The sequence below is a fragment of the Benincasa hispida genome, chromosome 1 (genome assembly GCF_009727055.1).
Source record: "Benincasa hispida cultivar B227 chromosome 1, ASM972705v1, whole genome shotgun sequence".
Classification (NCBI taxonomy): domain Eukaryota; kingdom Viridiplantae; phylum Streptophyta; class Magnoliopsida; order Cucurbitales; family Cucurbitaceae; genus Benincasa; species Benincasa hispida.
In genome coordinates this window covers 4,518,689-4,546,003 of record NC_052349.1, presented here as the reverse complement: position 1 = coordinate 4,546,003, position 27,315 = coordinate 4,518,689, and the positions used below count along the sequence as shown (strand labels likewise).

General features: G+C 30.6%; 1 protein-coding gene and 1 long non-coding RNA gene across 3 annotated transcripts; both read left to right on the top strand.

Annotated features, from left to right (window-relative positions):
- Window positions 1-330: 330 nt before the first annotated feature.
- Window positions 331-5,800, top strand: LOC120077808 (transcription factor FAMA). The gene is made up of 6 exons (XM_039031899.1): window positions 331-483; window positions 574-717; window positions 2,266-2,707; window positions 2,801-2,955; window positions 3,741-4,154; window positions 5,555-5,800. Exons 2-6 carry the CDS (start codon window positions 676-678, stop codon window positions 5,642-5,644), a joined length of 1,143 nt encoding a protein of 380 aa, XP_038887827.1. The 5' UTR covers window positions 331-483; window positions 574-675; the 3' UTR covers window positions 5,645-5,800.
- Window positions 5,801-13,327: 7,527 nt separating this feature from the next.
- LOC120077883 lies at window positions 13,328-16,291 on the top strand. 2 transcript variants are annotated; one of them, XR_005481863.1, is made up of 6 exons: window positions 13,328-13,442; window positions 13,873-13,968; window positions 14,804-14,888; window positions 15,104-15,171; window positions 15,492-15,616; window positions 15,998-16,291. It is a non-coding gene; the product is annotated as an uncharacterized LOC120077883 (long non-coding RNA). The 2 variants fall into 2 exon arrangements; XR_005481860.1 differs by lacking the exon at window positions 15,104-15,171.
- Window positions 16,292-27,315: the final 11,024 nt, after the last annotated feature.

Sequence of the window (27,315 nt, the reverse complement as noted above, 5' to 3'; positions counted from 1 at the left end):
AACAGAAGACTATAAGTATCTATTGATGAAAAAAACGAATAGAAATTTATCATTGATAGTATGTGATAGATGCTGATAAAAGTCAATCAGTGTTAATAAGTATTTTTTTTAAAATAAAATAAAATTCATACATTTAAAAATAGATAGACTAAAGTAGAAAATGATGATAGATTGGAGATATATATGTAGATAATAATCAAGATTGAAGAAGATGAAAATTGAAAAAGAAGGATGGTGGCTCTTCATAATAAGGTTCATGAAAAGTGAAGAGCGTTGTTAAGCCTTATGAGTGTGACACACATTAATAAAAGGAGGTGAAAATGTGAGCTGAATTTAAAACTTTCAAGTTCCAAACTTTCACTTTATTATTTATCCCCTCAGGCTCCTCCTCTCTTCTTTCTAATTATTTCTATAAAACCCTCCACCATTTACAAAATTTCCACCTGCCCCCCCTTCTGAATTCCCCACCCACTTTGTTGCCTGGTGGGTTTTTCTCTTTTTTCTTTTTTTCTTTTTTGTTTTTTAAAATTAAATTATAATAATTACAATTATTTTTTATGGCTTGTTTTTCAGGTGGGGGAAAAAAGTTAGGAGGAAAGTGAAAATTGTCTTGAGGTGAAAAAGAGCATAGAAATTGAGTTGGTTCGATTAAAGTTTGGTGTGTTGTATGCATATATGCATATAGTAAACCCAATGGAGAAAGACGATAACTACTCGGTAACTATACCCTTCTTTTCCTTCTATATTCTCTTTTCAATTCCTCACTTTTTTTTCTCTTTAATGGAGTTTTTATACTATGTTATGTAGTTTTTGTATTACCTACGTTTATTTTAATTTTTGTACTTTTGGCTTCTGTTCGTTTTAATTTATGTATTTTCAAAATGATTGTTTCTTTTGAATCATCGGTGAGGTATTTATCATCTCTTTTATTTAAATAATCTTATTCATTTGAGTTTCTTGCATCTGGAAAATCTTCATTGTAGTAGACTTTCGAAAAAGTGACTCTTTTGATCCTTTTATCTCTTTTTATTTATGGTTTATCATAATTTTATATTAGTTTTTTTTTTCAAGTAAATTTTACATATTAAAATTTTACAAATATGGACCAAATTTTTTTTTTTATTAAAAAAATTAGAAATAAAAACAAATATTTTAAAAGTAAATAAACTAAAATTAACAAAATATCACATTTTCGTATCTCTCTATTTGTAGATTGTAATTGTGTACCCTTATTTTTATTATATTATATATTTTTGAGAAAATTGTAATCTACTCTCCAAAAAATTTTTAATTGTATTAATTTTAACTCTGTCGTAAGTGGATTAATTAACATCATTCTTCAAACTTATTTTGAAAAATATCATGAAAAATATATAATTGTTTCAAATTATTCTTTTCAATTGTGAATCAATTTAGACTATTTATTAAAATTACATTTAAAAATCATCAATGTATTTAATTCTTGCAAGTGAGTAGATTTCTTCAAATATTGAATTAATAAAATGGAGGATTATAATTGATGTAAAGACAATTTTCAAAGAAAATCTTAATTGAAAGTCTAAATTGATTCATTTATGAAAATTTAGAAGTTAAATTGATAAAGTTATAAGTTCAATATGATGTTTATCCAAACATAAACTAATGAAGAGTACAAATTACTACACTTACGAAAGTTTAAGGTTTAAATTAATATAACTATCAAGTTTCAAGGATTTAAATTGATATTTTTCCATTGTTTTTTTAAAGGATGATTGTTTTAATTAGTAAATTGCTAAAAATATTTTTAAGTATAGAAAAATGTAGACTGTGATAGATATCTATCACACCTCGATATGTCTATCGCAACCTATCACGATTTATCTGTAATAGATATTATGTTTGGTTATATTTATAAATAATTTACTCATTTTTCTAAATTTGAAAAATACTCTTCTTTTTTTTTTTTAAATTTAACAAGGCGGGAGGTAAGGTTTCGAAACCCAAGAATCTTCTTCGATTCTAACTTTTTTCTAACATATTTTTATATATAAAAAAAGATTTTTTTTTTTTATATATATAAATATATTATTACAACAAACAACAAAATCTTACATAAATATTTCTATTTTCTCTAAGAATTTCAATCCAGCCATAAAAAAAATATAGTTAGTGGTCCCACGTAACAAACAATAATAAAAATATCAATTATGATTTTTTCTTATTTTTCTTATTTTTCCCCTCTAAATCCCACAATTTTAATTTGAAGCATATTATATTTTTCCACAGAACGAAGCTGCTATGCCTCCAAGTTTCTCCAGCCACCAAGATCTCTACAATAACCAAGACCAGTTCATGAGGTCTCGCCCTTTCGAAGCCTCCGCAGACAACACCACCGGAATCCTCACCTACTTTCCGGCTAACCCTCCGCCGCTGCAGCCAATAACCTCTCCGGACAAGCTCAGCTTTGCCGAGGTTATGCAGTTTGCCGACTTCGGTCCGAAGCTCAGTCTCAACCGGTTCGACGATGATGACGAACCGCCAGGTATCGACCCGGTCTATTTCCTGAAGTTCCCGGTTTTAAATAATGAGAGGGCGGAGGAGACGGCGGTAGCTGGAGAGGAGGAAGCGGCGGAGATGGAAGGGAGATTAATTGTAGGGGAATTAGAAGAGGAGGAGAATTTTAGGAATAATAATAATAATAATAATAATAATAATAATAATAATAATGGTAATAAAAGGAAAAGAGGACGGACGGTGAAGACAAGTGAAGAAGTGGAGAGCCAAAGGATGACACATATTGCGGTTGAGNATAATAATAATGGTAATAAAAGGAAAAGAGGACGGACGGTGAAGACAAGTGAAGAAGTGGAGAGCCAAAGGATGACACATATTGCGGTTGAGAGAAATCGAAGGAAGCAAATGAATGAACATCTTCGAGTTTTGCGCTCTCTCATGCCTGGTTCTTACGTTCAAAGGGTATGTTTCTTTTTCCTTTTTTTCCTTTTTTTTTAAAAAAATTTGAAAAAAGAAAAAAGAAAACATGTCATTTTCTAATTGCATTTTCTTTATAAAAAAAAAAAAAAAAAAAAAAAAAAAAAAATCTAATTTTCCATGCTTGAGTGAGAGAGATTGTTGAGAGAATTAAAAAAAAAACCCATTTGTGATTTTGTTTTGAAAAAAAAATTATGTTTACTTTTCCTGATGAGTTTCTTATAGGTATTTTCAAAGTTCAAATCAGATTCTGAAAACAAAGAGAATTTTTTTAACATGTGTTTGAAAACCATTTTTTTAGTTTTCAAATTTTAACATGATTTTTTAAAACATTTGCAAGAAGTTCCAAGAATTTTGGTTGAGAAAGGTATTTATATAGGATTAATTTTCAAAAATTTAAAATAAAAAACTAAGAGGTTATCAAGCCTAAAAAATTGCTTTTAAAGAATTTTTCTGTTAATTTTTTAAATTAAATCTCTAAAATAGAAAATCATTTAAAGAAAACTAATGAGAAAACAAATATAATCTTTTAATAAATTTTTTAATTGAATAATCCATTTGATGTTTTAATAATTTTAACCAGTTTGAATGATGTTTATGTTGATTTAGAGAGAAAATTTCTTTTAACTGAAATTCTTGAAGAACCCAATTTTTTTTTTTTTATAAAAAAAAAACTTTTAAATTTAAAACGTTTTTTTTTAAAGAGTGTGTTAAAGTTAATTACAAACCAAAGCCCATTAAATTAATTAAATTAAATTTACAAACTGTAGGGAGATCAAGCTTCCATAATAGGCGGAGCAATCGAGTTCGTAAGAGAGCTAGAGCAACTCCTGCAATGTCTAGAATCCCAAAAACGACGTCGTCTCTTAGGAGAACCACCACTAGTGCAGGCCGCGGACGCACCGCCGCCGCAGCAACCGCCATTTCTGGCACCGGGAGCAGGTAATTTTCCAGGTCATCAAAACGACGGGCAAATATTCGAAACGACAGCGGAAAGCAAATCGTGCCTTGCTGACGTGGAAGTGAAAGTAGTAGGGTTTGACGCTATGATAAAAATCCTGTCAAGAAGACGACCGGGACAGCTCATCAAAGCCATCGCTGCTCTCGAAGATCTTCAACTAAATATTCTTCACACAAATATCACCACCATTGAACAGACTGTTCTTTATTCTTTCAACGTCAAGGTTAGAACAATAATCTTTTTTTTTTTTTTCACTCGTTTTTAATTTGATTTAGTTTTTCAAAATTTTATTTTTTTCCCCCTTTGATTAATACTTTCGTTTTATAATCATTTGAATTTTTAAATTACACTTATAAACCTAGTGTTTATGCCTTGTTATCCATTTTCTCCCATTGTTTTTAAAAACCAAGCTATTGAATAAATAGTTAACTAATCAAACTTGTTTGTTAAGGTCCATTCAATTGTTTTTGGTTTTTAAAAATTAAGTTTATTTCTACCCCATATTTCTTACAATATTTTACATCTTTATTAAGTATAATGATTGAATTCTTAGCCAAATTACAAAAATAAAAAAAGTTTTAAAAGTTACTCTTTTAGTTTTCAAATTTTGACTTGATTTTTTAAATCATTGGTAAAAAGTAGATAATGAAGGAAGAAATTTGAAAGTGAAAGTAGTGTATATAGGCTTATTTCTCAAAAACAAAAACAAAAAGACAATAGGGTTATCAAACAGGACATTAGTTTTCAAATTTATGGTTTAGATTTTGAAAACATCTAGTATATAACTAATAAAAAAAAATAATAAGTGATGGTGGTGTTTAAAAACTTAAGATGTGTTTTGTTTAAATTTTCAAAACTAAATTTTCAAGTGGTTAGTTTTGAAAATAAGTTATTTTGAAAAAAGAGAAGATTTTGACAATTACTCATAATAGTTTTTGAAATATTTCGAAAATATATTTTAAACGATTATTTTATCAAAAGAATTTATATAAAAATGATAATCCAAACATGTCCTTAGTTTACAAAAATTAAAAATGAAATCGAATAGTTATTAAACAGAAGCAACGTTTTTATAGAAGTTTATTTTGTTTTAAATAAGGAAAAGTTCTTTATCAATCCCCCCACCCCCAAAAAAAAGCTCAATTTTTTTTTTATTCTTTTACATCACTTCTTTGATTAAACATCTTATTAATTGTTTTTTCAATGTCGAGCCTGCAAAAACATTAAAATAATAATAATAATAAATAAATAAATAAATAAAAGGCAATGCTTCTTTTTTTTTTTTTAATGTAAAAATATAATAAGAGAATTGTCATATGACACATGTACATCGATGGTAGTTCAGGCTACACTCAAATATTTTTTTTAAAAAATTTGTTCTTATTTGTTGATGTGACATTTCATATACATTTTTAGAACTGAAAACATTTTCTATATGATTGAATGAATTTGTCCAATCCATATTTTAATTTGTAACTAATTGATAGAATATACAGTTTTGGTATTAATTAAAAAACAAAGTGTAAAGGAAATTAAAAGGAATGGGGATTTATATCAATTCAAATAATAGTGTGGATTTTTTATAATTATAAAATGATTTATTTTGATTATGATAATTGACAGATAGCAAATGAGTCAAGATTCACAGCTGAAGATATAGCAAGTTCAGTTCAGCAGATATTCGGTTTTATTCATGCGAACACCGGCATGTGATGCAATAAATTGAACTCATACATAATCTCTATATATTTGTATTATTAATATTACTTCACAACTTTCACAAATTTTTTTTTGCTTTTCTCTATTGTTGTTTCATTTTTAGTTATTACTTATATTAATAATATATATATATACTCATGAATTAAAAAATTGTATTTTAAATTATTAAGTCCCTGTTTGATAAGCATTGAATTTTTTGTTTTTATTTTTTAAAATTAAGCCTATGAACATTATGTTTGCTAGAGTACGAACAAAATCCCACCTTGATTAAAGAAGAAAATGATTATGGGTATATAAATGAGCAGATTTATCTTCATTCATATAAGATCTTTTGTGGTGGTACAAAAGTAAAGCCATGAAGATTTATGTCCAAAATGGATAAATATCATATTGTTGTGGAGGTCCATTGTTCTTAATAATTTCTACCTCCAAATTTTTCTATTTGTTATCTACTTTTATCAATAGTTTAAAATTTGGTTAAGAATTCAATAATTAATTGACACAAAAACAATATAGACGCAAATAGTAAAGTAAAAGCTCTTCAAATATAATAAATAAATAAAGTAGAAGCTCCTACTAATTGGCCACACTAATTAATGTGTATCATGTGAAACTATGTTCGATTTGATGTCATGAAGTTCTTTTAGTTAATTATTTCAACTGAAAAACCTTAGGTCTTTCCTTTATTTTGTACGTACACGATAAGTCAGTTTTCTACTTTTTGATCTCAAGTGTAGTAATAACTGTTTTATTTTTTTTAAGTATATTTATGTTGACTAAAAAGTTATGATTAAAATAATGTAAATAACAAAAATTAAGAGAATTATCGTATTATTGAAATATTATGCACATATATATAATGATAGTTATATGTGTTTTTTCTAGAGCAATTATATGTGCTTTTAATAATACATATATAAATTACTATATAATTCCACTTAAAAATTTAGGGTATGTTTGGAATATATTTCCAAGTGTTTAATTTAAAAAATAAGTTATTTTTGAAAGAAATTCAAGTATTTGACAATCATTCAAAATAACTTTTCAATTGTATTTTAATTAGTTTTTTATAAAAAAAAAAAAAATGTTTAAATAAAAATGAGGTTTTTGAAACATTTTTTTCTCAAATCAATCCAATTGAACTCTAGTGTATTATACCCAAAAGTGATTTTCGTACACATATATGTTAGAAAGGAAAAATATTTATATAAATCATTTGGAACCTAACTCACGGAATAAAACACATATTATTATTATAAAGATCAATTGTTTGATTTTCTACTCGAGATTTGTCGGAAAAAATACATATAAATGAGAATTTTTTAAATGAGATAATTAGAAATGAAATGTACATTTTCTTAGAAGTTAGAAATATACGTATTTTTAACATCTACACGAATACATAATATCTATGAAGCACAGATATTTCATGTGGGGCAAAGAATCAGTATCAGATACGTATCGGATATCGATACTTCTCATATACGTATCTGACACGTGATTTGATGTATCTGTTTCTATGCATACCTTTTTTTAAAGAAAAAAGACAAGCAACTCATCTAATCTTTCTCAATCTAAAACTAGACAACTTATTTAAAAAGCTCACTACTTGAGTCCAAAACTAAAAGGAAAAATTAAATAAATAACGGACCAAACCCTAAACTAGAATCGGCTAATCTCCATCTTCACATTTGAGTCTCTACAAAGTCCACCAAAATATAAACCATTTGGATATCTTCAACAGTTCAATGAAGAAATTATTCGTTTATTTTCATACTTCTACCTCAAATCTTCTTCTTCTTCTTCTTTGAAATATGAGTAATTTTTCTATTGCATTTTATTAACTATTATACTTCAACATCTTAGATGTTATTTTCTATTTTGTGCTATTGTTATTAACTTGTATGCTAAATTCATTTATATCCTAGATTTTTTTAAAAGAAAAAAAATGTATCTTCAACGTATCAGTATACTCATTTTTTAGAAATATATATATAAAAAATGATGCATCCTTAAATGTATCCGTATTTTAATTTTTTAGAAATTGACGAATCGTCGTATCTGTATCATATAGTCGTGCTTCAGAGCATAATATTCATTTGATACTACTATATATTTGCACGAATCAAATAAATTAGGAACCGACAATTTAAAAATTATTGTTGAAAGATGTTAAATAAGTGGAAGTTTTTTTTTTTTTTTTTGGTCATATATACAGCATATCTTATAATGTCTAAAATTTGGATTATTCAAGGGACCAAAACAATCAAATTGACATTTTTTGTCTCTTTAGTTAAAAACAAAAGGAAAATTAAATACATATGGGCCTTGGTCCAATTAATACATATTTAGATAAAGACATTACAAATATACATGTTCCAAAGTCAAACCTTATAATAGAGAGGAGATGATGCAATCTAATTATGACCTATGTGTGACTTCCTAGTCAAAAGTCTTAAAACTAGTCAACTCTCTTTCTCTTTCTCTCTGCTACAATAATACAAAATAGTTATTAAAAAGAGATTCATTTGAATTTATAAATATACCATCCTCGCCAACACGAAGGTAGCTCAATTTATAAGTATATGTTTTATAAATGAAACAATGAAATGAAGGAAGAGACAATTATTGTCCCTCTCGAATGGTTTTAGATCAAGAAAATTGTATAAACCGCAGGTGCGTTTTAAATGTATTTTTAAGTATTTAATTTAAAAAATAAGTTATTTTAGAAAAAAAATTGATGTGATTGCTCAAAATAGTTTTTAAAGTGTATTTTCAACCATTTTTGTCAAAAGTGTTTAAATAAAAATGAGTTTTTTGAAAAATACTTTTTCTTAAGCAATCCCAACGGGTTCAATATCAAGATTTTCATGATTTCTTTATCTCTTTAGGTTTTTAAAATGTAAAATATTATAATATAAAGATGTTTAAATTTACATTATTTACTCATCTTATGAAATTATGAAAAGTTGACAAATAGTTACATTAGTTTTCAAATGAAATCTAGTAACATTGCAAGAATTTGAATTTATAATAGTTCTATCATCTATATATATCTCAAATAATAAAAGTCAAATATGGGTTTGATAATGGAATACAATGAAACAAAAAAGGCAATAGGAGATCATTATTGTTTCTTAATATTTTTCCTAGATCAAGAAAATGGTATAACATCAAATTTTCATGTTTTCTTGTCAATTTTATCTCTCTATATTTTTAAAATGAAAATTATTATAATATAAAAAAGTTTAATTGTGCATTATTTACTCCTTATAGAAATGTATAGTTTGGCCCCATAACTCAATATATACTTATTTCACACAACAAGTTTGTTGAGAACTTAAAAATAACTTTCGGTTCATAAATTTTCATAGAAATAACAATTTAGTCCCTAAATTTTGATTTGTAACGATTTAGTCCCTCTATTTTCAATTTTGTAATAATTTAGTTCTTAAATTTTACAATGTAACAACTTAGTCATTATAATTTAGAATTTGCAATGATTTAGTCCATATTGTAAAAATTAATGTTAAGGTTTAATGAGATTTTATGCATAAATAAACTATTAAACTAATTAGGGACTCAAAATTTTTACACATAAAAAGTCTACATCATAAATTATTAAAAATTCATATAAAATTTTGATGAATTTTTTTATATTAGGAACTAAATTGTTACAATTTTGAAAATACAATGACTAAATTGTTACATACTAAAGTTCAATGACTAAATTGTTATAAAATTGATAGTACATGGACTAAATTGTCACAAACTAAAGTTCAAGGATTAAATAGTTACTTTCATAAAAATTTAAGGACCAAAAGTATTTTTTAACCTTGTTTAGATATATGGTTTTCAAATTAGCTTAGGCAATTTAAATTTTATACCACCAAAACTAAATTTAACAAATTATAGAGCTAAAAGCCTAAAACCCAAAACAAGGGAAAAATGAAAGGAGTAGAAATTGAAAATAATATATATATATATATCGGTTAAAAATCACTTTTAGTCCCTAAACTTTTATAGAAGTAACGATTTGATCCCTAACTTTGGTTTATAACAATTTAGTCCTTATACTTTAAATTTTGTAACAATTTAATCTTCGAACTTTACTATGAAATAATTTAGTCCTTATACTTTAAAATTTGTAACATTTTAATTATTATTGTAGAAATTAATGATAAGATTTAATGAGATTTTATGCATAAATAAACCGTTAAAGTTGAATAGAGATTCAATATTTTTGCAAAATATAAAGTCTACATCACGAATTTTGATTAAATTTTTACATGAGAGACTAAATTGTTACAATTTTTAAAGTACAAAAACTAAATTATTATATATTAAAATTTAGGGACCAAATCGTTATAAAATTGAAAATACATTAATTAAATCATTACAAACCAATATTCAGGAACTAAATTGTTATTCTAAAAAAAATTCAAAGATGAAAAGTGATTGTTAACCTCTCTTCTACGTGTGTGTATATAGAGAGATTATTCTTCAATTTATTTTATTAATATTATTTTATGGGGATGTGTGGAAAGAAAAAAAATAGAAGTTTGACATTGGTGGTTGGCAGGATGAGTTTGAAAGTCAACGCCATTCTCTTGTCAAGATTGTCCTGAAGTCGTTGACCTGTCAGGAAAATTAAAAGTATTTTTTGGTGCTTTCTTCTTTTTTTTTTTTTGGTTGGCGGTGGCGGTGGGGTGGTGGGTCCGGCGGTGGGGGCGGCGGGTCCTCCGTGAGAGGGAAAGTCTCTAAGCATTTTTTCCGATTGGATCTGAGACTAAAGGCTATGTCGCACCCTACAGGCTCTGTGATGCCAAAATGCTTGTGGGGACTGCAATTTACGTGTTTCAATTGCCTTTTTTTTTCTCCTTCTCCTATTCTATTATTTTTTTTTAAAAAAAGGAAAATGTTATTTTTGTGCCCAAATTTAAATAATGTATCAATTTTAGCTCTAGATTTTATCAAAATAGATCATCTTAATTTGAATCTCGATATTGATAATATAATGGTACATTTTGAATATTAAATTTTGATAATTGCTTTAATATCAATATTTTATGAGACTTTCATTTGAAATGGTAAAAATTGCAATGGTTATTTAAGGTTGTGATGGTTAAAAATGGGATAATTTTGTATTCTTAAAATGTATTTTAAATAATTATGTTTTTCATTATTTTCACATAAATAATTAAATACAGATGTTGACTAAGAGATCTACGTACTTAGCAAAATTTTCAAATTTTCATCCTTAAACTTTGTCATACATTTTGTCTAACTTTTGATCCTAAACTTTCAATTTTATTAAATTAGGCCCTAAATTTAGTTAAATGTTTCCATTCCAAATTTTCATTTAATTTCACCCTAATCACCACTCATTTATTTTATTTTTCTTTAAATAATATGAACATCTCCAAATCTACTAGCTAGTTTCAATAGCATATCAAATCTTGCCTTAATAAAACCTTGATTATTGAACAATCAAACTTCCCAAAAATACAAAATTTTAACATAACCCGTCAAGTTAGTTGTATTTCTCTAAAATCTTATCAATCTGAAACCATATATACATATGTTTTATAATTCATTGAAATCATATGTAGATACCCTTTTAACAAAGTTTGAAAATAAAAACATAACCATATGGTTGTAAAAATTGCAATACTAAAATTTCAAGTTTAAAATTAAGAGTGGAACATTTTATCTAAATTTTAGATCGCAAAACTAACAAAAAGATCCAAACCCATTTATAGAATGCATATATGCTTATTTATTTATTTATTTTTATTATTATTATTTGAATGTGAAGAGTCAAGAGTGACAATTCAATCTTCTTTGGAATAAAATAGTAATGGTAAAATTGATGGTACAAATTTGGCATCCCATGCACAAACCCTATATTAGAAGGATTCCCATGAAGCTTTTAATTAAGTTGGAAAAAAAAAAAGAGACCAAATTCATTCACATGAGAATTACAAATTTGTTATAGAAAAGTTAAAAGTTGATTATATACACATTGATTGAATTTATACAAAAGATAGAGAAAAAAGGCTACCCAATGATACTAAAATATCTAATGTATTGAATTACTAAAGGAGCATAGTTGAAAGTACATCTTGATTTTTTTTTTTTTTTTTTTTTTTTTTTTTGTATTTGCATATTAGAATAAGATGTCATAAAGTAGTGCGTTGTAGAAGAACCACTGATTTGAAAGTAATTACAGGTGACCTCAGTACTAATTGTTAGTGCTGGTTACTCCCCTAGATTAATACAACTACCAATTTCAAGCTTGCACTTGCCAAGAAATGGATTCAAATCAAGAAAAGAATGTCCAAAACTGATGAAGAGAAGTTCAGAATTAAAATACAGATTTTCGATTGATCTTATAGATATGGAGAAAACTATCAAAATAGTGAATCTCATTTAAAATTCAAACGATTTATTTTTTTTAATAAATCGGGTTAAAAAATCGGATAAGTAACTTTTTTTTTCGTGTTGCACTATTACCATAAATTTGATCAATAGATATGAATTTTTATAAGGTAATACACCATTGGATGTCAAAATTGTCAAGAGTTCCAAACACTAGGTGTAAACGGTGCAGGTGATAAACGTTGAAGCTTAAGTAATGTGATTTTTCCCCTTTTTTGTTTAACTTGAAAGAAAACCAAAATAAAAAATTCGAATTAAATATATGACAAATATTTTAGTAGTTCAACTGAAAAAAAATTGTACCAATAATCCTAAGGTTAAAGGTTTGATTTGTCAAGACCTATGACAAAGCGATCAATCGATGAGTCAGCCATGGTTGACCTTGACGTGGTATGTGATGTAGCGTTCCTCACCTGACCCTTTTCCTCACTCTATTCTGTTATTATATCAAACCTATTATTACTCTACACGTGTGGTATCTGTAATAATATTGATTCCCTTTACGTGTATATATTTCCCCCTACGGGTAATACAAAATAGAAAACAAAATACAAAACATTATTTTAAGCAATCTATCGTCTTCTTCCTTTCCTCTATTTCTCTTTAGTTATTTGCAAATATCAACATGGTATTAGAGCCACAATGGCAACCCAGCCATCGATCCACCACAAGAATTTTGGACTTTAATGTCGATTGGAAAAAGTGAAATCGGATGTATAATGTCGGTTTTTAAAAAAACAGACCTTTAATGTCGGGTTTAAACCGACATTGAAGATAGGTTTTAATGTTAGTTTAAAACCGACATTGAAGATAGGCTTTAATGTCGGTTTAAAACCGACATTAAAGGTCTAAATTTATTTTTTTTTCTTACTTTATTAAAAAATATCTCTTTCATTTCAACCAAACCTTCTTTCTACTTTCACTATCTCTTACCAAACCCTTTCTTCTCCTTGGTCGTGTGAATCACTAAAGTTGTCATTGTTCCGATCGTTGTCATCACTGGCGTTGTTTGGGTCTCTATTGTCATCGGTGGTTGGTCTCGGTCATTCAATCGTTGTCGTGGGTCTCTGTCGTCTTCAACAACGTTGCCTGATCGTTATCGTGGTCTCTGTCACCGACGTTGGTTGGATATGTAGATTTGGGTCACCGACATGATGGAGTTCGTCGTCCGTAGAGTCCGTAGATTCCATTCAATGTGGCTGGGTGGCCCGGTCCACTAGATATCCTATAGCATTCTTCTCGTGCCGTCTGTTCGTGTCAACTTTTCCAATTAAGCTTTTCCGATCCAGTGTGGTCTGTAGAGTTCCGTAGATTCAGAGCTATCTCCCATTCTCTCTCTTAGTCATACTCAGTGAGTTATTAGATTACTTTTTTCACTATTTGCTTGTCCTTTCCCTTGATGTTGGTATTTTTTTTTTTTTTTTTTTTTTTTAAGATTTTCGTTTTGGTTGATTGCGAAAAATGGATTGAAAATTGAAATTTGTTGATTAAGGTGTTTGTTTGTTGGGTTTCTAATGTCGTGATAATCTAATTTGTTGATTAAGGTGTTTGTTTGTTGAAAACTGAAATTTGTTGATGTCATTTCCATCTCTGATTTCGGTTCTCTCTAAGATTCTGACTGCTACTAAAGTTGCTATGATCACCAAGTATCACAAAGTCTACAAGATATATAAAATTTGATATCTTATTTTGTCTATATGGCCAATTCTTTTGTTTTCCATTTTGAAAAATAACTTTTTATGTCTATGGTGATCTCATTTTGTTGAGCTTCTGAATTCTAGGATCATAAGATTTCAAGGCATGAGCTGATAAAGAAAGTGAGGCAGATAACGGGGGACAAGTTGTTGATACATGTAATCAAATCATTCAGGACATAGGTATTCAATCCTTCTTTTTCCCTTATTCTTTTGCTTTGGAATTTTTTTATTATGTTCATAGAATATGAAAAGAAGGGTGTGATTTAATTTAGTTCTCTGCCAATGTAAATGATTGTTAGCTTAGGCATAAACTATAGAGTTATGTCCTTTTTGATTTGGTGTGAATATTGTTCACTTAGATAAAGAGAGGAAATTATTTGTATTGTAATGCAAAATATCTTGTTCACTTTCATATATAATAGCAAGAGGCTGTTCTAGAACTTTTGCATGTTTACCTGCTAAGCTATGTAGAATCTCTACTTTTGCTTATAGCAGTCTTCATCAATCACTTCTTCTTGACATATATATTTGATAATTCCTTGCTTTTTAGCCCCTAAAGTCCATCCTCTATTTCTTCCTTTTATAACTGTGAATTTTCAATTAGAAGCCCCGTAAGTAAAAGCTCTTTGTAGATTCCATGAATCATGAAAGAGGCTTTAAGTTAATGACTTGGCCATTTTAAAAGATACAACTACAAGGTGAATTTCCTGCCATGAATTACCAAATGACTCTATTATTCAAGGTATATTATAAGCATCCTCTCATCTTCTCTTTTGCATATAATCTATTCATCAGTCATTACCATTAAAGTACTGAATGAGCTTTAACAATTGGACTTATTTTATAAAGTATTTTAACCAAACTTATTGGTTTTGAAACATTAGAGGCCTTCATAATAATTATTTACTTCAAAATGGAAAATCATTAGAATATTTGTGATATATCTCAGTTTTGTGTAAATTTATTATCTTTGAGTATTGACTTATTGTACATTATTTCATCCTTCAAATGTCAGGTCAGGTTTTAGACAATGACACACTTGTCGTGTCGCGTCGATCTCTGAATGAATAACCTATGAACAAAGCAAGAGCTAAGTGATGGTAAGGACTTTCAACTTATAGTGCATATTTTGAGATAATTAAACTAATATCATTGTCTTTCTCCATATGCATTTTTTTTTTTGTGATTCTACATTGGATCATCCTATTGCATTTTCCCTTTCTTTCTTTCTTTTTTTTAGTTTGCTTTGAGCTTATACTTGGAATTTAGTTTAGGGATTAATCTCTGCATTTTTCCTTTCTTTCTTTTTAAGAAGGTTGACAAGTGGAGAAACTGTATCTAACACAAAAGAGACTTCATAACAACATTAATAACAAGTACAAGGTAGTATTTATAAGAAGTTTATCTTAAAAGTCTATTTGTTCTAAAGTTTTGGATTTAGATTCACTGTTGGATTGTTGTGACTATCCTGCAGTTATGGTAGTCATAGCTTAGTTGTTTATGATTTCCATTGAGTGGTTTATGGTAGTGGAACTTCTTATGCATCATTTGGTAGTTTATGTTTATGCATTACTTGTCTACATGAATCCAATTGCATTAAGGTAGTTTGTACGTTATTAATACATTGTGGGTTAGGTTAATTCTTCATTATCATCGTCGAGTTTTTTGTTCTCTCTTGTTTAACATGCATTGCAAATTGGAAGGTGGAATGGTTCGAGAAGAACATTTTGAGGAGGGATTGTGCCTGAGATTGATACAAAGAAGGGAAAGGACTACCCTGTTGGCCCTATTCTTCTTGGATTCTTCATTTTTGTCGTCATTGGATCATGTGAGTTTTAGATTTTGGATGCTAGTTTCCTCATTTCCTCCTTCATATGATTATGCTTATGTTTTTGTGATATTTTGGATTTTTATTATGTGATTTGAGCTTCTGTGTGGTAGTTTATAACAAGAATATGATATCTCAGCATTCTTTGCAAATTCCCATGAATACTCAAAATAAAAATTTTTGAGAATTTATGTACATATGTATATGTGTGCAAAAATGTAATTGTTTAAATGTTGGTTGTTTAAATGATATCTCAACCTTCTGTGTGGTTGTTTAAATGTTGTCTTTCCATAGCTTCCTAGCTTGAATTTCATAAATTCTTTTGTGTGGGATAGTTAAATTCTTATTATATGTTGTTTGTCCATTTTTCTCTGCTTGCAGGAAGTCATGCTTTCGATTTGGATCAAATTTGTGGTAGATGGTGGAGAGAACATATCGAATGAGTACTTGAAAGACTATTTGGAAAACACTATATAATGGCAACAAGTTCTCTCTTTTTTTTATACACCAATAAAAGTTGTTTGGATCTAAAAAATGTTAATTTTGCCATGTAACCCTTATGAGTTTTGGTAATTTGTTGATTACCTTGGTTTTAGAGTTAAATTATCATCCAATTCCTCTTTTGTGACTTATTATTATGGATTTGTGAAAGCAATTAAGAATTTATTTTGTACATGTTCAAGTTGATTACCTTGGTTTTAGGGACACGTTGTTTTTAACTTTTTGACCGACATTAAAAAGGGATTGGACAATGGCATTTAAAAAATGGAAAATAATTGAAAAAAGGACTAATTATGGGCTTTAATGTTGATTTAAAACTGATATTAAAGACCATTTATAACACGATCTTCAATGTAGGTTGTCAACCGATATTAAAACCTTTTATTGTCAGTTTTAAACCAACAATAAAGCCCATAATTCTTATAATGATCTTTTCAAGCTCCAGCCATGGCAATCCATCTGGATCTCCCCCAAAACCAACTGCTCAACCAAGTTACATCCATCAAAATAGATCGAATAATTTCCTACTCTGGCAAAACCTAACCTGGCCAATTTTAAGGAATTATTACATTGAAGGCTACCTAACCGGTGAGAAAGTTTGCCAAAAAAAAATTATGTGCAAATTGACTGAAGCAGACAAAGAAACCACAATGACTGGTGAAGAAACCAACATTGGTACGATAGCTTCGAAGGAGCAATTAACTCCAAATCCGGAATAGGAAACGTGGGTAGCTGTAGATCACCTTCTCCTTGGTTGGTTATACAACTCAATGTCACCTAAAATTGCAACTCAGGTAATGGGATATCAATCCTCAAAAAACCTCTAGGATGTTGTTCAGTAACTCTTTGGTGTCCAATCTAATGCTAAAATAGATTATCTAAAACGACTCTTCCAGCAGATAGGGAAAGGATTGCTCAAGATGAAAGAATATCTGACCACCATAAAGAAATACGCTGACAGTCTTACAATTGCCGGTAATTTGGTATCAAATAACGATCTAATCTCTCAAGTGCTCTCAAGTCTTGATGAGGAATATAACCCAACGGTGGTTGTTGTTAAAAAAAAGTGTGGCATAACCTGGACTAATTTGCAATCTGATATCCTCTCATATGAGAAGCGGCTATAGTATCAAACGACCTTAAAATCAAGAGTAAGTACCTTATCATTATCCTCTACTAATGCTAATCAATCTCCATCTGTAAATTTTGTTGGGACTAATGTCCTAAATTTAGTGTATCTCATGGTTTGTAGTTTTGTTTACACAAAATATTTATCTAATAAAATCATAGGTATTTTATTTGACATTTGGATAACATTAATTCAATCCAAAAAATGAAGATCCAAGGTTATATGATGTCACTGGAACAGTATGTGGTTAACATACAGGTGGTTCATGTTCAAGTAATAACCTAAAAGGTCTACAGTAAATGGATGAAGTTTGGTGTCTTATCCTGGTAACATTACGGATACGACCCACTTTGTAATTGTTACATGAGATATAAGTGTTACAAACAATATGAATCATATCGTTCATATAAATGTTAGAGTTTATGCCCTAAATCTCATGTATCTTGTAGTTTGTAAAGAAAAATTACATATCTAATAAAATAAGAGATAGACCGCGAAATGAATAGTCTCTCTTAATAACATTGTTGTTAGAAGAGACTTACATTTCACTAGGATGACCATAAATGACTTGATCTTAGTCCGATGTGAGTTGTGAACTCCTGTCTATGAAGGCGATCCTTTGATTTGTATGAGCGAGAGTGGCCAGATTAGCCGACTCAACAAGCCTACTATTTTGGGGACTTGTCCGAGTAGCGAGCTGGGAATACAACTACACAAGATGGAACTCGCTCCTTCTCGTCTTTAGGGGAAGTAGATAAATTGCTCCCTCAATAGCTTATTTTGGGTCTTGAACATTGAGGTCTCAACCTCTCACTGCCTCAAAAGGTGTTAGTTTATAGTTGTACTATAAACTGTTTGTTCATTAGAGGGATCAGTGGTATTTAAATCTGTCTCTTATACACATCTAGATGTGTATAAGAGACAGGTTTATTAGTGTACTATAAACTGTTTGTTCATTAGAGGGATCAGTGGTACTTAAGAAGTTAGATTAATTATAGGGGTAAAACGGTAATTTGATCCAGCTGTAGTTATGAGCGATTTGTGAAGAGTTGACTCCCTGTTGTTTGGTTATATCCGTAGACACAAAAATAAATCTGTCTCTTATACACATCTAGATGTGTATAAGAGACAGACTATAAACTGTTTGTTCATTAGAGGGATCAGTGGTACTTAAGAAGTTAGATATAACTACAGGGGTAAAACGGTAATTTGATCCAGCTGTAGTTATGAGCGATTTGTGAAGAGTTGACTCCCTGTTGTTTGGTTATATCCGTAGACACAAAAATAATTCTACCGTGCGAATAGTACAACTATTAGTCTTTAGTGGAGTGACTGGTAGTTAATAAATATTGATTAATTGGATCAAAGGAGTTTAATCAATTAATCTTATATCATTGGAGCTTCTAATCTGTAGGTAAATAAAGTCCCCTTATTAGCTCACTAGAGGATAGTAATGAGGAATGATTTAAATTGTTCAAATCAAACGAGAGAACTTTATATTAATAAGATTAATATATAATGGTTAATTATAGATATAATCTATAATCCAAATTATGTAAGAGAGAGATATTTGAATAAGATTCAAATATTAGATTTCTATGAATTGGATTCATAAAGAGATGTATATATGTAAATATGTGATATTTATATGTTAACTAACTCCATAATAAATATGATTTAATATAGTTATTTAATTGATTAATTAATAGTTAATTAATTGATTAAGAAATTATGGAGATTTGAGGTTAGTATAAATATATGATATTTATGATAATTAATTAAATGTATATTAAATGGAATTTAATATATGGTTATTTAACTAATGTGCCAATTATTTAAATAAAGGTTATTTAATTAATTAACACTAAGGATATAAAGGAAAATACTTGGAGAAGGGGTTAACCCATCTTCATATAAATATATCCTTATAGCCCATTTAGTGGAGGATTTTCATTACACAAAAAGCCTAGCCTCCAAGCCTTCACCTTCTCTCTAAAAATTCTCTAACCTTTTCCCTCTCAAAAGTTCTTGGAGACCATTCTTTCAAGTTCTTTGAGATCCTAGAGAATGACAAGGTAACTTTGTTGGTAGTGTTCTTTTTCATTGGAGAAGTTCGAAATCGTTGATAACAGTGGAAGAGGAAAGCTAGAAAAATCAATAAAGGTAAGTTTAGATTTCTTCTCTTCTTCCTCCTTTCTAGCATGTTTATAGTTTTGTTTGAATGTTTATTCTACAAATTCATGTTTTATTTTACTGTTTTTGTTTCAATAAAAATTGAATGTCTAAATGCAAGGCGTTCACACGCTTCCGTGGGAATTCGATTCCTTCAATTGGTATCAGAGCCAATTCTTACAATTTTGATTTTCGATTTTTGGAAACAAAAAGTAGAGGTTTGTTTGTATACTATTTTCATGAGATGAGTATAGAAAATTTCATTTGGATATTTTTTGGCTTAATAGATTTTTTCGGTATTTGGCACATAGGCTCGTCTTACTTGATTTGATCATGTAAGGGCCTGTTGTTTTTGGACATTTTACTGTAAATCGAGTCTATAAGTTCATGTCATTCGTGGCAAAAATTTAATGTGAAAAGAACCTAGAAAACCAAAGGGGAAACAAGAGAAAACGGAGAGAAATAGTGTAGTTCGGTTTTTTAGGGACAACTTTCACTAATTTATAGATTATCGGAGTTCTAGTCGTTGGATTGTGTTGAAGTTTGGTCTGTATGTTCAAGACACCTAACGCCTTATTTTGAATGGCTGAATTGTTGTTTTGAGCTCTAGTGTATTCATCGTCTAAACAGAAGTGTTTTTTTTTCTGTTTTCTTTTAGAATTTTCTAAATTCTAAGGTGCTAAATATCGGTCTATTAATGCCTTTTACATAATTGAATGTGCATGAGATGTATGTTTAAATATATGTTTTGGTAATATGCATAATGTATGTCATATAGTTTTAAAATCCTACCTTAGGATAAACATGATCATGCATCATTATGGTTACATCATTAATATAAGCATGCTCATTCATTATAATATAATTGTTATATTGTTTGAATGCATGTTTTGAGCAAGCGTATTCATGCATCATAAATGGTATAATGTATGATGTAGAGAAATGAATATGTATGTTCATTTTTCATGTATGGTAATTATAAGCATTATAATTAGATGAAAAATGAACTTTGCATTGAGCATGACATTACTTAGATGAATATAACGTTATATTCAATCAAAGTCGTCATAATGCAAACGAAAAAAATATTTTGACAAATCCATTATTTTATAAAGGTTATAAGTTTATTGAATTAGATTAAAATCGATAATCAAAAGTTGCATGTAAACATAGGTCCAAATTAATTTTAAATGGTTTAAAATTAATTCACCTAGACTTATGTTAAATGAATTTCTAATGAGATTAGAAATAGGTTAATCTTTTAATTCTTTTTAATAGGATTAAAATGAACTTGGTTAAAAGATTAAATTTATAGAATAAATATCCATAAGGGACCTTTGTCTTAGGAACTTTCTGTCTAGGAAGGGGAATTTAAGCTGATGGTAATGGAACATCTCCACCTGGGAACCGATCTAGAAGGTGAATTGGAAAATATTTTATAAACATGCATTAAGTGATCAATTTTGTTAAAGAGTTTAATGAATGAGATCACATATTGTTAAAATGTTCAATATAGGTGTTATATTGAGCAAATGAATAATGACTTAGATTAATTGAATTAGTCAGATTTGCCAAGTATGGAACCCTAAAATTTTAGAATACTTAGTGTGAGGAAAAATATGTATACGATATGTCAATTTTTTCACTCAAGTTCTCCTTAAAAGTTCACACTGTGAGACTCATTCTTGGCCTCATGGCGCCTTAGGAACGTCCCCCTTCAAATGGTTTTTATATGGGTCAATATCAAAGTGTATGAAGAAAGTGTTTATAGTAAGTGGGAGAGAGTTGTGTGTTAACATGTCCTACGGTCTCCTTCATTGGTTTGTATCGTGAGACCTTCTTGCACAGTCTCATGGCGTCTTGGGAGCATCCCCCTTCGGATGGTTTGTGCATTATGTCAATATCAGGGCGAACTCCATAAATGTTTTCTAGATAGGATCACTTTAGTTTTTGTCTTAATCAGCTTTTCCCTTCAGTTGGCTCATTGGGATGTAATTCTATGGTCTAAAATGAAGGGTCACACTTATAAGAAATTGTTAAGCGAGTTAATGATTTCTTGACTAATCAATGGTGACTAATCATAATAGGAATAAGAGTTATTTTGGTGTGATGATTGGTGGAGAAGTGTCTTAATTCAGTGGAAGGGTGACTGACCACCCTTCGATGCCTTTTGTCCTAAACCACTGAAGCATCATTACAAAATGGAATAATGATTGGGGTTCATTATTAAGGTTTTGCTAAAATTGATTAGACTAAAATGAATTTTTTTCATAAGTGTCTAAAATGGGTAATTGTTTTGTATCAGCAAACATGTCTAGCGTTTCAATGAACATTCCTAAAACTAAAATGTTGACTGAATTCAATTATGTAACTTAGAAAGAATCGATTAAAACTATTTTTGTGCTAAACAACCTTAACTTCATCTTGACTGAGGAATGTCCTCCAATCCCAACCCTTGATGCAACACAAAGTGTTTGTGATGCATACGAAAGGTGGACGAAGGCCAATCTTGAGGCACGAGTTCACATTTTGACGAGCATACCTGATGTCTTGGCCAAAATATTTGATATCAAGGTCACAGCGCTTCAGATCATGTAATCAATGTGAGAATTGTTTGAGCGAATGTCCTCATAATTCAAGCAAGATGGGGTTGATATAGATGAAACCAGTAATGTCAACTCCTTATTTGAACTCCGGTCCATATTGAATGTCAAGGGACTAATAGAGGAAACAAAAGTTGCTAACTCTAGCAAAGTTTATCAAAGAGGTTTAACCTCGAAAGAAAAACTTAGAATTCATAATAAGGATGTTCAAGCTGATCACACTGCTCTCCAGCATAGGAAGAGATCTAATAACAGTAAATCTGATATACTTGTCCTAGAGTCGTGCTTAGTAGAGAATAATGGTTCTGAATGGATAGTTGATTTAGGGGCTACTAATCACTTTTGTTCTTCCCACTAGGAATTTGAGTCATAGAGACAATTGGAAGTTGGAGAGATGACTCTTTGATTCGGTACTGGTGAAGCTGTTCCAACTGTTGTCGTAGGCAGGCTTAAGTTACTCATGGACAAGAAACGATATATGTCATTAGATAACATATATGTAGTTCCTAATATGCAAAGAAATTTGATCTCTGTTTCTTGTTTGATCGAGCAAAATTATTCTCACTTCTTCTTTGGAAGTAAAGTGTTTATTTTTAATAATGGAATGGAAATAGGTATTTTTAATAATAGAATGGAAATAAGATTTGCTTCAACAGAAAGTAACTTATATGTACTAAGGCCGTTAGTTACAAAGGTTGTCCTAAATACTGAAATGTTCAGAATGACAACAACTGCGAAGAGACTAAGGATTTCTCCTAAAGAAAATTCCCACCTTTGGCATCTAAGGTTAGGTAACATTAATCTCAATATGATTGAAAGATTGGTGAAAAGTGAACTTCTAAATGGTTTAGAAGAAAACTCTTTACTTGTATGTGAGGCATGCCTTGAAGGCAAGATGATGAAATGACCTTTTACTGGAAAAGGTTATAGAGCCAAAGAGACCTTAGAGCTTATACATTCAGATCTCTATGGTCCAATGAATGTAAAAGCAAGAGGAGGGTATGAATATTTCATCCGGGTATCTTTACCTAATGCAACACAAGTCTAAAGCACTTAAAAAGTTCAAGAAATATATGACTGGGGTTAAAAACTTGTTAGGTAAAAAGGTAAAAACGCTATAATCTGATCGCAGTGGAGAGAATATAAACTTAAGATTCTAGAACTATATGATAAAATATGGAATAACGTTCCAACTCTCAAGCCTTGGTACACTTTAGTAGAATGGTGTATCATAAATGAAAAATAGAACCTTGTTGGACATGGTTCAGCCTATGATAAGCTATGCTCGACTTCTTAACTCGTTTTGAGGGTTTTTAGTGGAGGCTGTTGTTTATATTTTGAACAACGTTCCATACAAAATTGTTTCTAAAATGCCTTTGGAGTTGTAAAGAGGTCGTAAAGGTAGTTTGAGCCACTTCAGGATTTAGAGATGTCCAACCCATGTGCTTATGATAAATATAAAAAAGTTGGAACCTCGTTCAAAAGTATGCCTATTTGTAGGCTACCTCCAAGGAAATGAGAGGTGGGTACTTCTTTGATCCAAAGGAAAAAAAGTGTTTGTATCGAAAAATGCTACTTTCTTGGATGAAGACCACATATAGGACCACAAACCACGAAGCAAAATAGTTTTAAGAACGATTTCTTGTAATAATATTGAGACTTCAACAAGAGTTGTTGAAGTCGCTAGTACATCAACAAGAGTTGTTGATGTCGGTTCATCCAGTCAAGCTAATTCATCTCATATTTAATGATGGTATTGAGGATCCATTGTCTTACAAGAACGCAACGAAAGATGTTGACAACAATGAATGGCTTAAGGCCATGAATCAAGAAATGGAGTTTATGTACTCTAATTCTGTCTGAGAGCTTATAGATCAACTTGATGGGGTAAAACCTATAGGTTAATGGACCTACAAGAGGAAAATGTATTGATGGAAAGTTACGGACCTTTAAAGCTAGACTAGTGACAAAAGGTTATACCCAAGTGGAGGGAGTGGACTATGAAGAAAATTTCTCACATGTTATCATGTTAAAGTCTATTTGAATTCTCTTGTCTAAAACCACATATTATGACTATGAGATATGACAAATAGACGTCAAGACTATTTTTTTCTTAATGGAAATCTTGAAGAGACCATCTAGTTGACTCAACTAGAGTGATTCATTAAACATGATCTATTTATGATCGAGAGCAAAAGGTTTGCAAGCTTAATCGGTCTATTTATGGACGGAAACAAGCATCTCGATCTTGGAATATAAGATTTGATACTGCGATCAAATCTTATAGCTTTAATCATAATGTTGATGAGTCTTGTATTTTCAAAAGAATCATCAACAACTCAATAGTTTTCCTTGTGTTGTATGTGGTGAAGGAACGATGATGTTCCATAGGGGAAGCGAGGATCGTTCCCAATTCCTAATTTTTGCGAAACAAAATTTTACAGAACAAAGATTATGTAAAAAAACTTTTAATTTACAACATGCAACAAAAGGGAAAAAGAAATTAGGGTTTAGGGAAATTACATCACCCTTGAAGAACCTTTCTTCACGTAATTCCACTCCAAAAGGTCACGAACCTCCAATGAATTTCTATCTTAAAAAACATAGCAAACCAAAGGGACACCACCAAGGGAGCCTTCTGTTAGGGTTGATGCCCTAAATCTCGTAGGGCCCTATAGTTTGTAAATGTATTGAACAAACTCATTGTCTATTTAATAAAATATTAATTATTCCATATTTTTGTTGCATTGATCACAAACCAATAAGTTAACATCCAAGGTTATCTTGTAACTTAAACATGTATGTAGAGACATATAGGTGGATCATGTGTAAGTGATAACCTAAATGGTCTGTAGTAGATGGATAAGGCTAGGTACCTTATCCTAGTGACACTACGAGTATGACTAGTTTTGTAAGTGTTACAATTGTTGTAAAGTGCTACAAACGGTCTGGTCCTAATCATTTATGTATAGACATGTGAGCGGGGATATTCTATACAAAGGAGTTTGTATAAGACCAGACCACGAAATATTTAGTCTCATTATATAACACCGTTAGTAATAGAGACTTACATTTCACCAGAATGACCATAGGTAACATGACCTGAATCTTGAGTGAGTTGTGAACTCCTTGTCTATGAGGGCGGTTCTTTGATTTGTATGGGTGGGAGTGGCCAGATCGCTGATAACTTGTAGAAAACCAAGTTATTTATACTGTTTTATTTAGATATTGTGGCTAAAAGAGAGAAAGTTGCGTTGATTGTATGGAAATTGGCTAAGAAATCAAGAATTATAAATTATCGCCAATATACCCACTAACACCATCGCGATGGTAGAAAAGGATGTTTCCATTCTGTTTTGCAGGAAATCAAGTCACCGTTTGCGTGCAAGGCTCAAGAGAAACTAAACAACGCATCTCCGTTGCATTGCGCCGGTCAATCAATAATGAAGAGACGATCAATGCAATGCCGGCGCATGCGACAGTCGATCCAGAGCTGAACTTCAATCGCATGTGGTAATTAAAAACAACACCGTATACGAACACACGATCAAAGATGCAAAAGTGCAATGCAATTACGGAGGATTCAAACACGTGTACAGCTTACCGTTGTGCATTTCTGATGGGATTGATTGCGTAACAGAAGGAATATTCATTCCACCATTTCTGGAATTTCCTTAACAATAAAGTGGGGTTCACACTGCAGAGAGTCAAAGCTGAGTCTATAAATAGCTTATGAAATTCCATTGCAAAATATACTTGATTCGAGGCTATTTTGATATTTGTATATTGAGAAAGAGACTGGTCTGAGTGCTGATCGGAGAGGATCTGGGAAGAATTAAGAGACAAGGTCGAGAGGTGAGTCTCAGGGCAAATACTTTCAATCCCCGCCATGAAGCTCTATACCAAGGTAACTCCTACCAGACGAGCAAGCCTGAAAGGGAAACTCTTCCTTCCATTCATCTCATACGCCGACAAGCAAAGCCACTGTCCAGATCTTTGTCAAGACGTTGGCACTCTTCTGTATTTGTTTCTATCTCTTATCATCAATTGTATTCATTTTCTTAATCTCTATCATTCACACCATGTATTAGACGCTAAATTTTAGTATTGAATGTCATGATCATTTCCATCTCCATATTTCTATCTGTTTCTGTTCCTCCATGAACCGCTTTCTCCATGATGTTTTCTTAATCCCTTGATAATTAGCATGAATCTAACGAGTAAATTAATCTGTGCTAAAGAAATAAATATGTTTAGCTAAAGCATACTAGACGACATCTTCACCTGTGAAAGTAGAAGTGAAGATGCCATTCTGCCTGTCGAGAGAAGGTTAGAAGAATGCGTTAACTAAAGTGAGAAGTACTTCCAGAGATGGAAGCAACCTTGCATTCATCACGTTCATCCCTGTTTTACCATAGAGACGTGGGAACGCGACCGATCACCGAGAGGTGTACGCCAAGGAAAAGTGAAACCCTAGTTATATCTTTGACGCAATTAATGAACTTGCGATGTTTGTACTTGTTATCCTTTCTATTTCTGACTCATACATAAAGCCTTGCCCCCGCATAACATGATCCTTTGTATAATCTTCACAGTCAGTCTCAAACTCGGTATCATGTATCATGTATCCTGTATCTTGTTTCATAATAGCTTAGGTTTACTTTTATTGCACTTTATTTTTATTGCAACTTTACTTTATCTGCACAATTTTACTTTACCGCACTTTACTTTTCTGTACAAACCACAAACTTTTATTAATTGAAAAACCCCCGGTCGCATATATCACGAACGTAACGCATTAACCTAAAACAATCCCTGTGTTCGACCTTAGATCACTCCGAGAAACTTGCGTTGGAATTATACTTGGTTTTAGCACAAGGAAACTTGTGACAACGCATAGCATACTACAAGTATTTCATTAATAACGCATACATCTAGAAGTAGTATCGCATAAAGTCTGAATAAGCATAACACATCATCCACATTCCATTTCCATCCTGTGTCATCAAGTTTATGATAACATGAACTTGTATGATCCATCATTCATCACTATCCACGTGTTTATTTTAGAAGAACACATCAAATTTCAAGTTCAACAATCGCTAACTCAACAAGCCTACCATTTTGGGGATTCGTCTGATTGGAGAGATGGGAACACAGCTACACAATAAGGAATTCACTCCTTCCCCGAGGTCGGGGTAGGTAGATAAATTGCTCCCTTAAGGGCTGATTTCGAGGCTTGAACAATGTGGCGCTACACCCTCTCCTGGCACGAGAGAGGTTTAGTCATAGTT

Bases quoted from the DNA above. Each gene is read 5' to 3' on its own strand.
- LOC120077808 (XM_039031899.1), top strand. From the start codon at position 676: ATGCATATAGTAAACCCAATGGAGAAAGACGATAACTACTCG. The intron at 718-2,265 runs GTAACTATACCC...ATTTTTCCACAG, and splicing joins AGAAAGACGATAACTACTCG to AACGAAGCTGCTATGCCTCC. The intron at 2,956-3,740 runs GTATGTTTCTTT...TACAAACTGTAG, and splicing joins CTGGTTCTTACGTTCAAAGG to GGAGATCAAGCTTCCATAAT.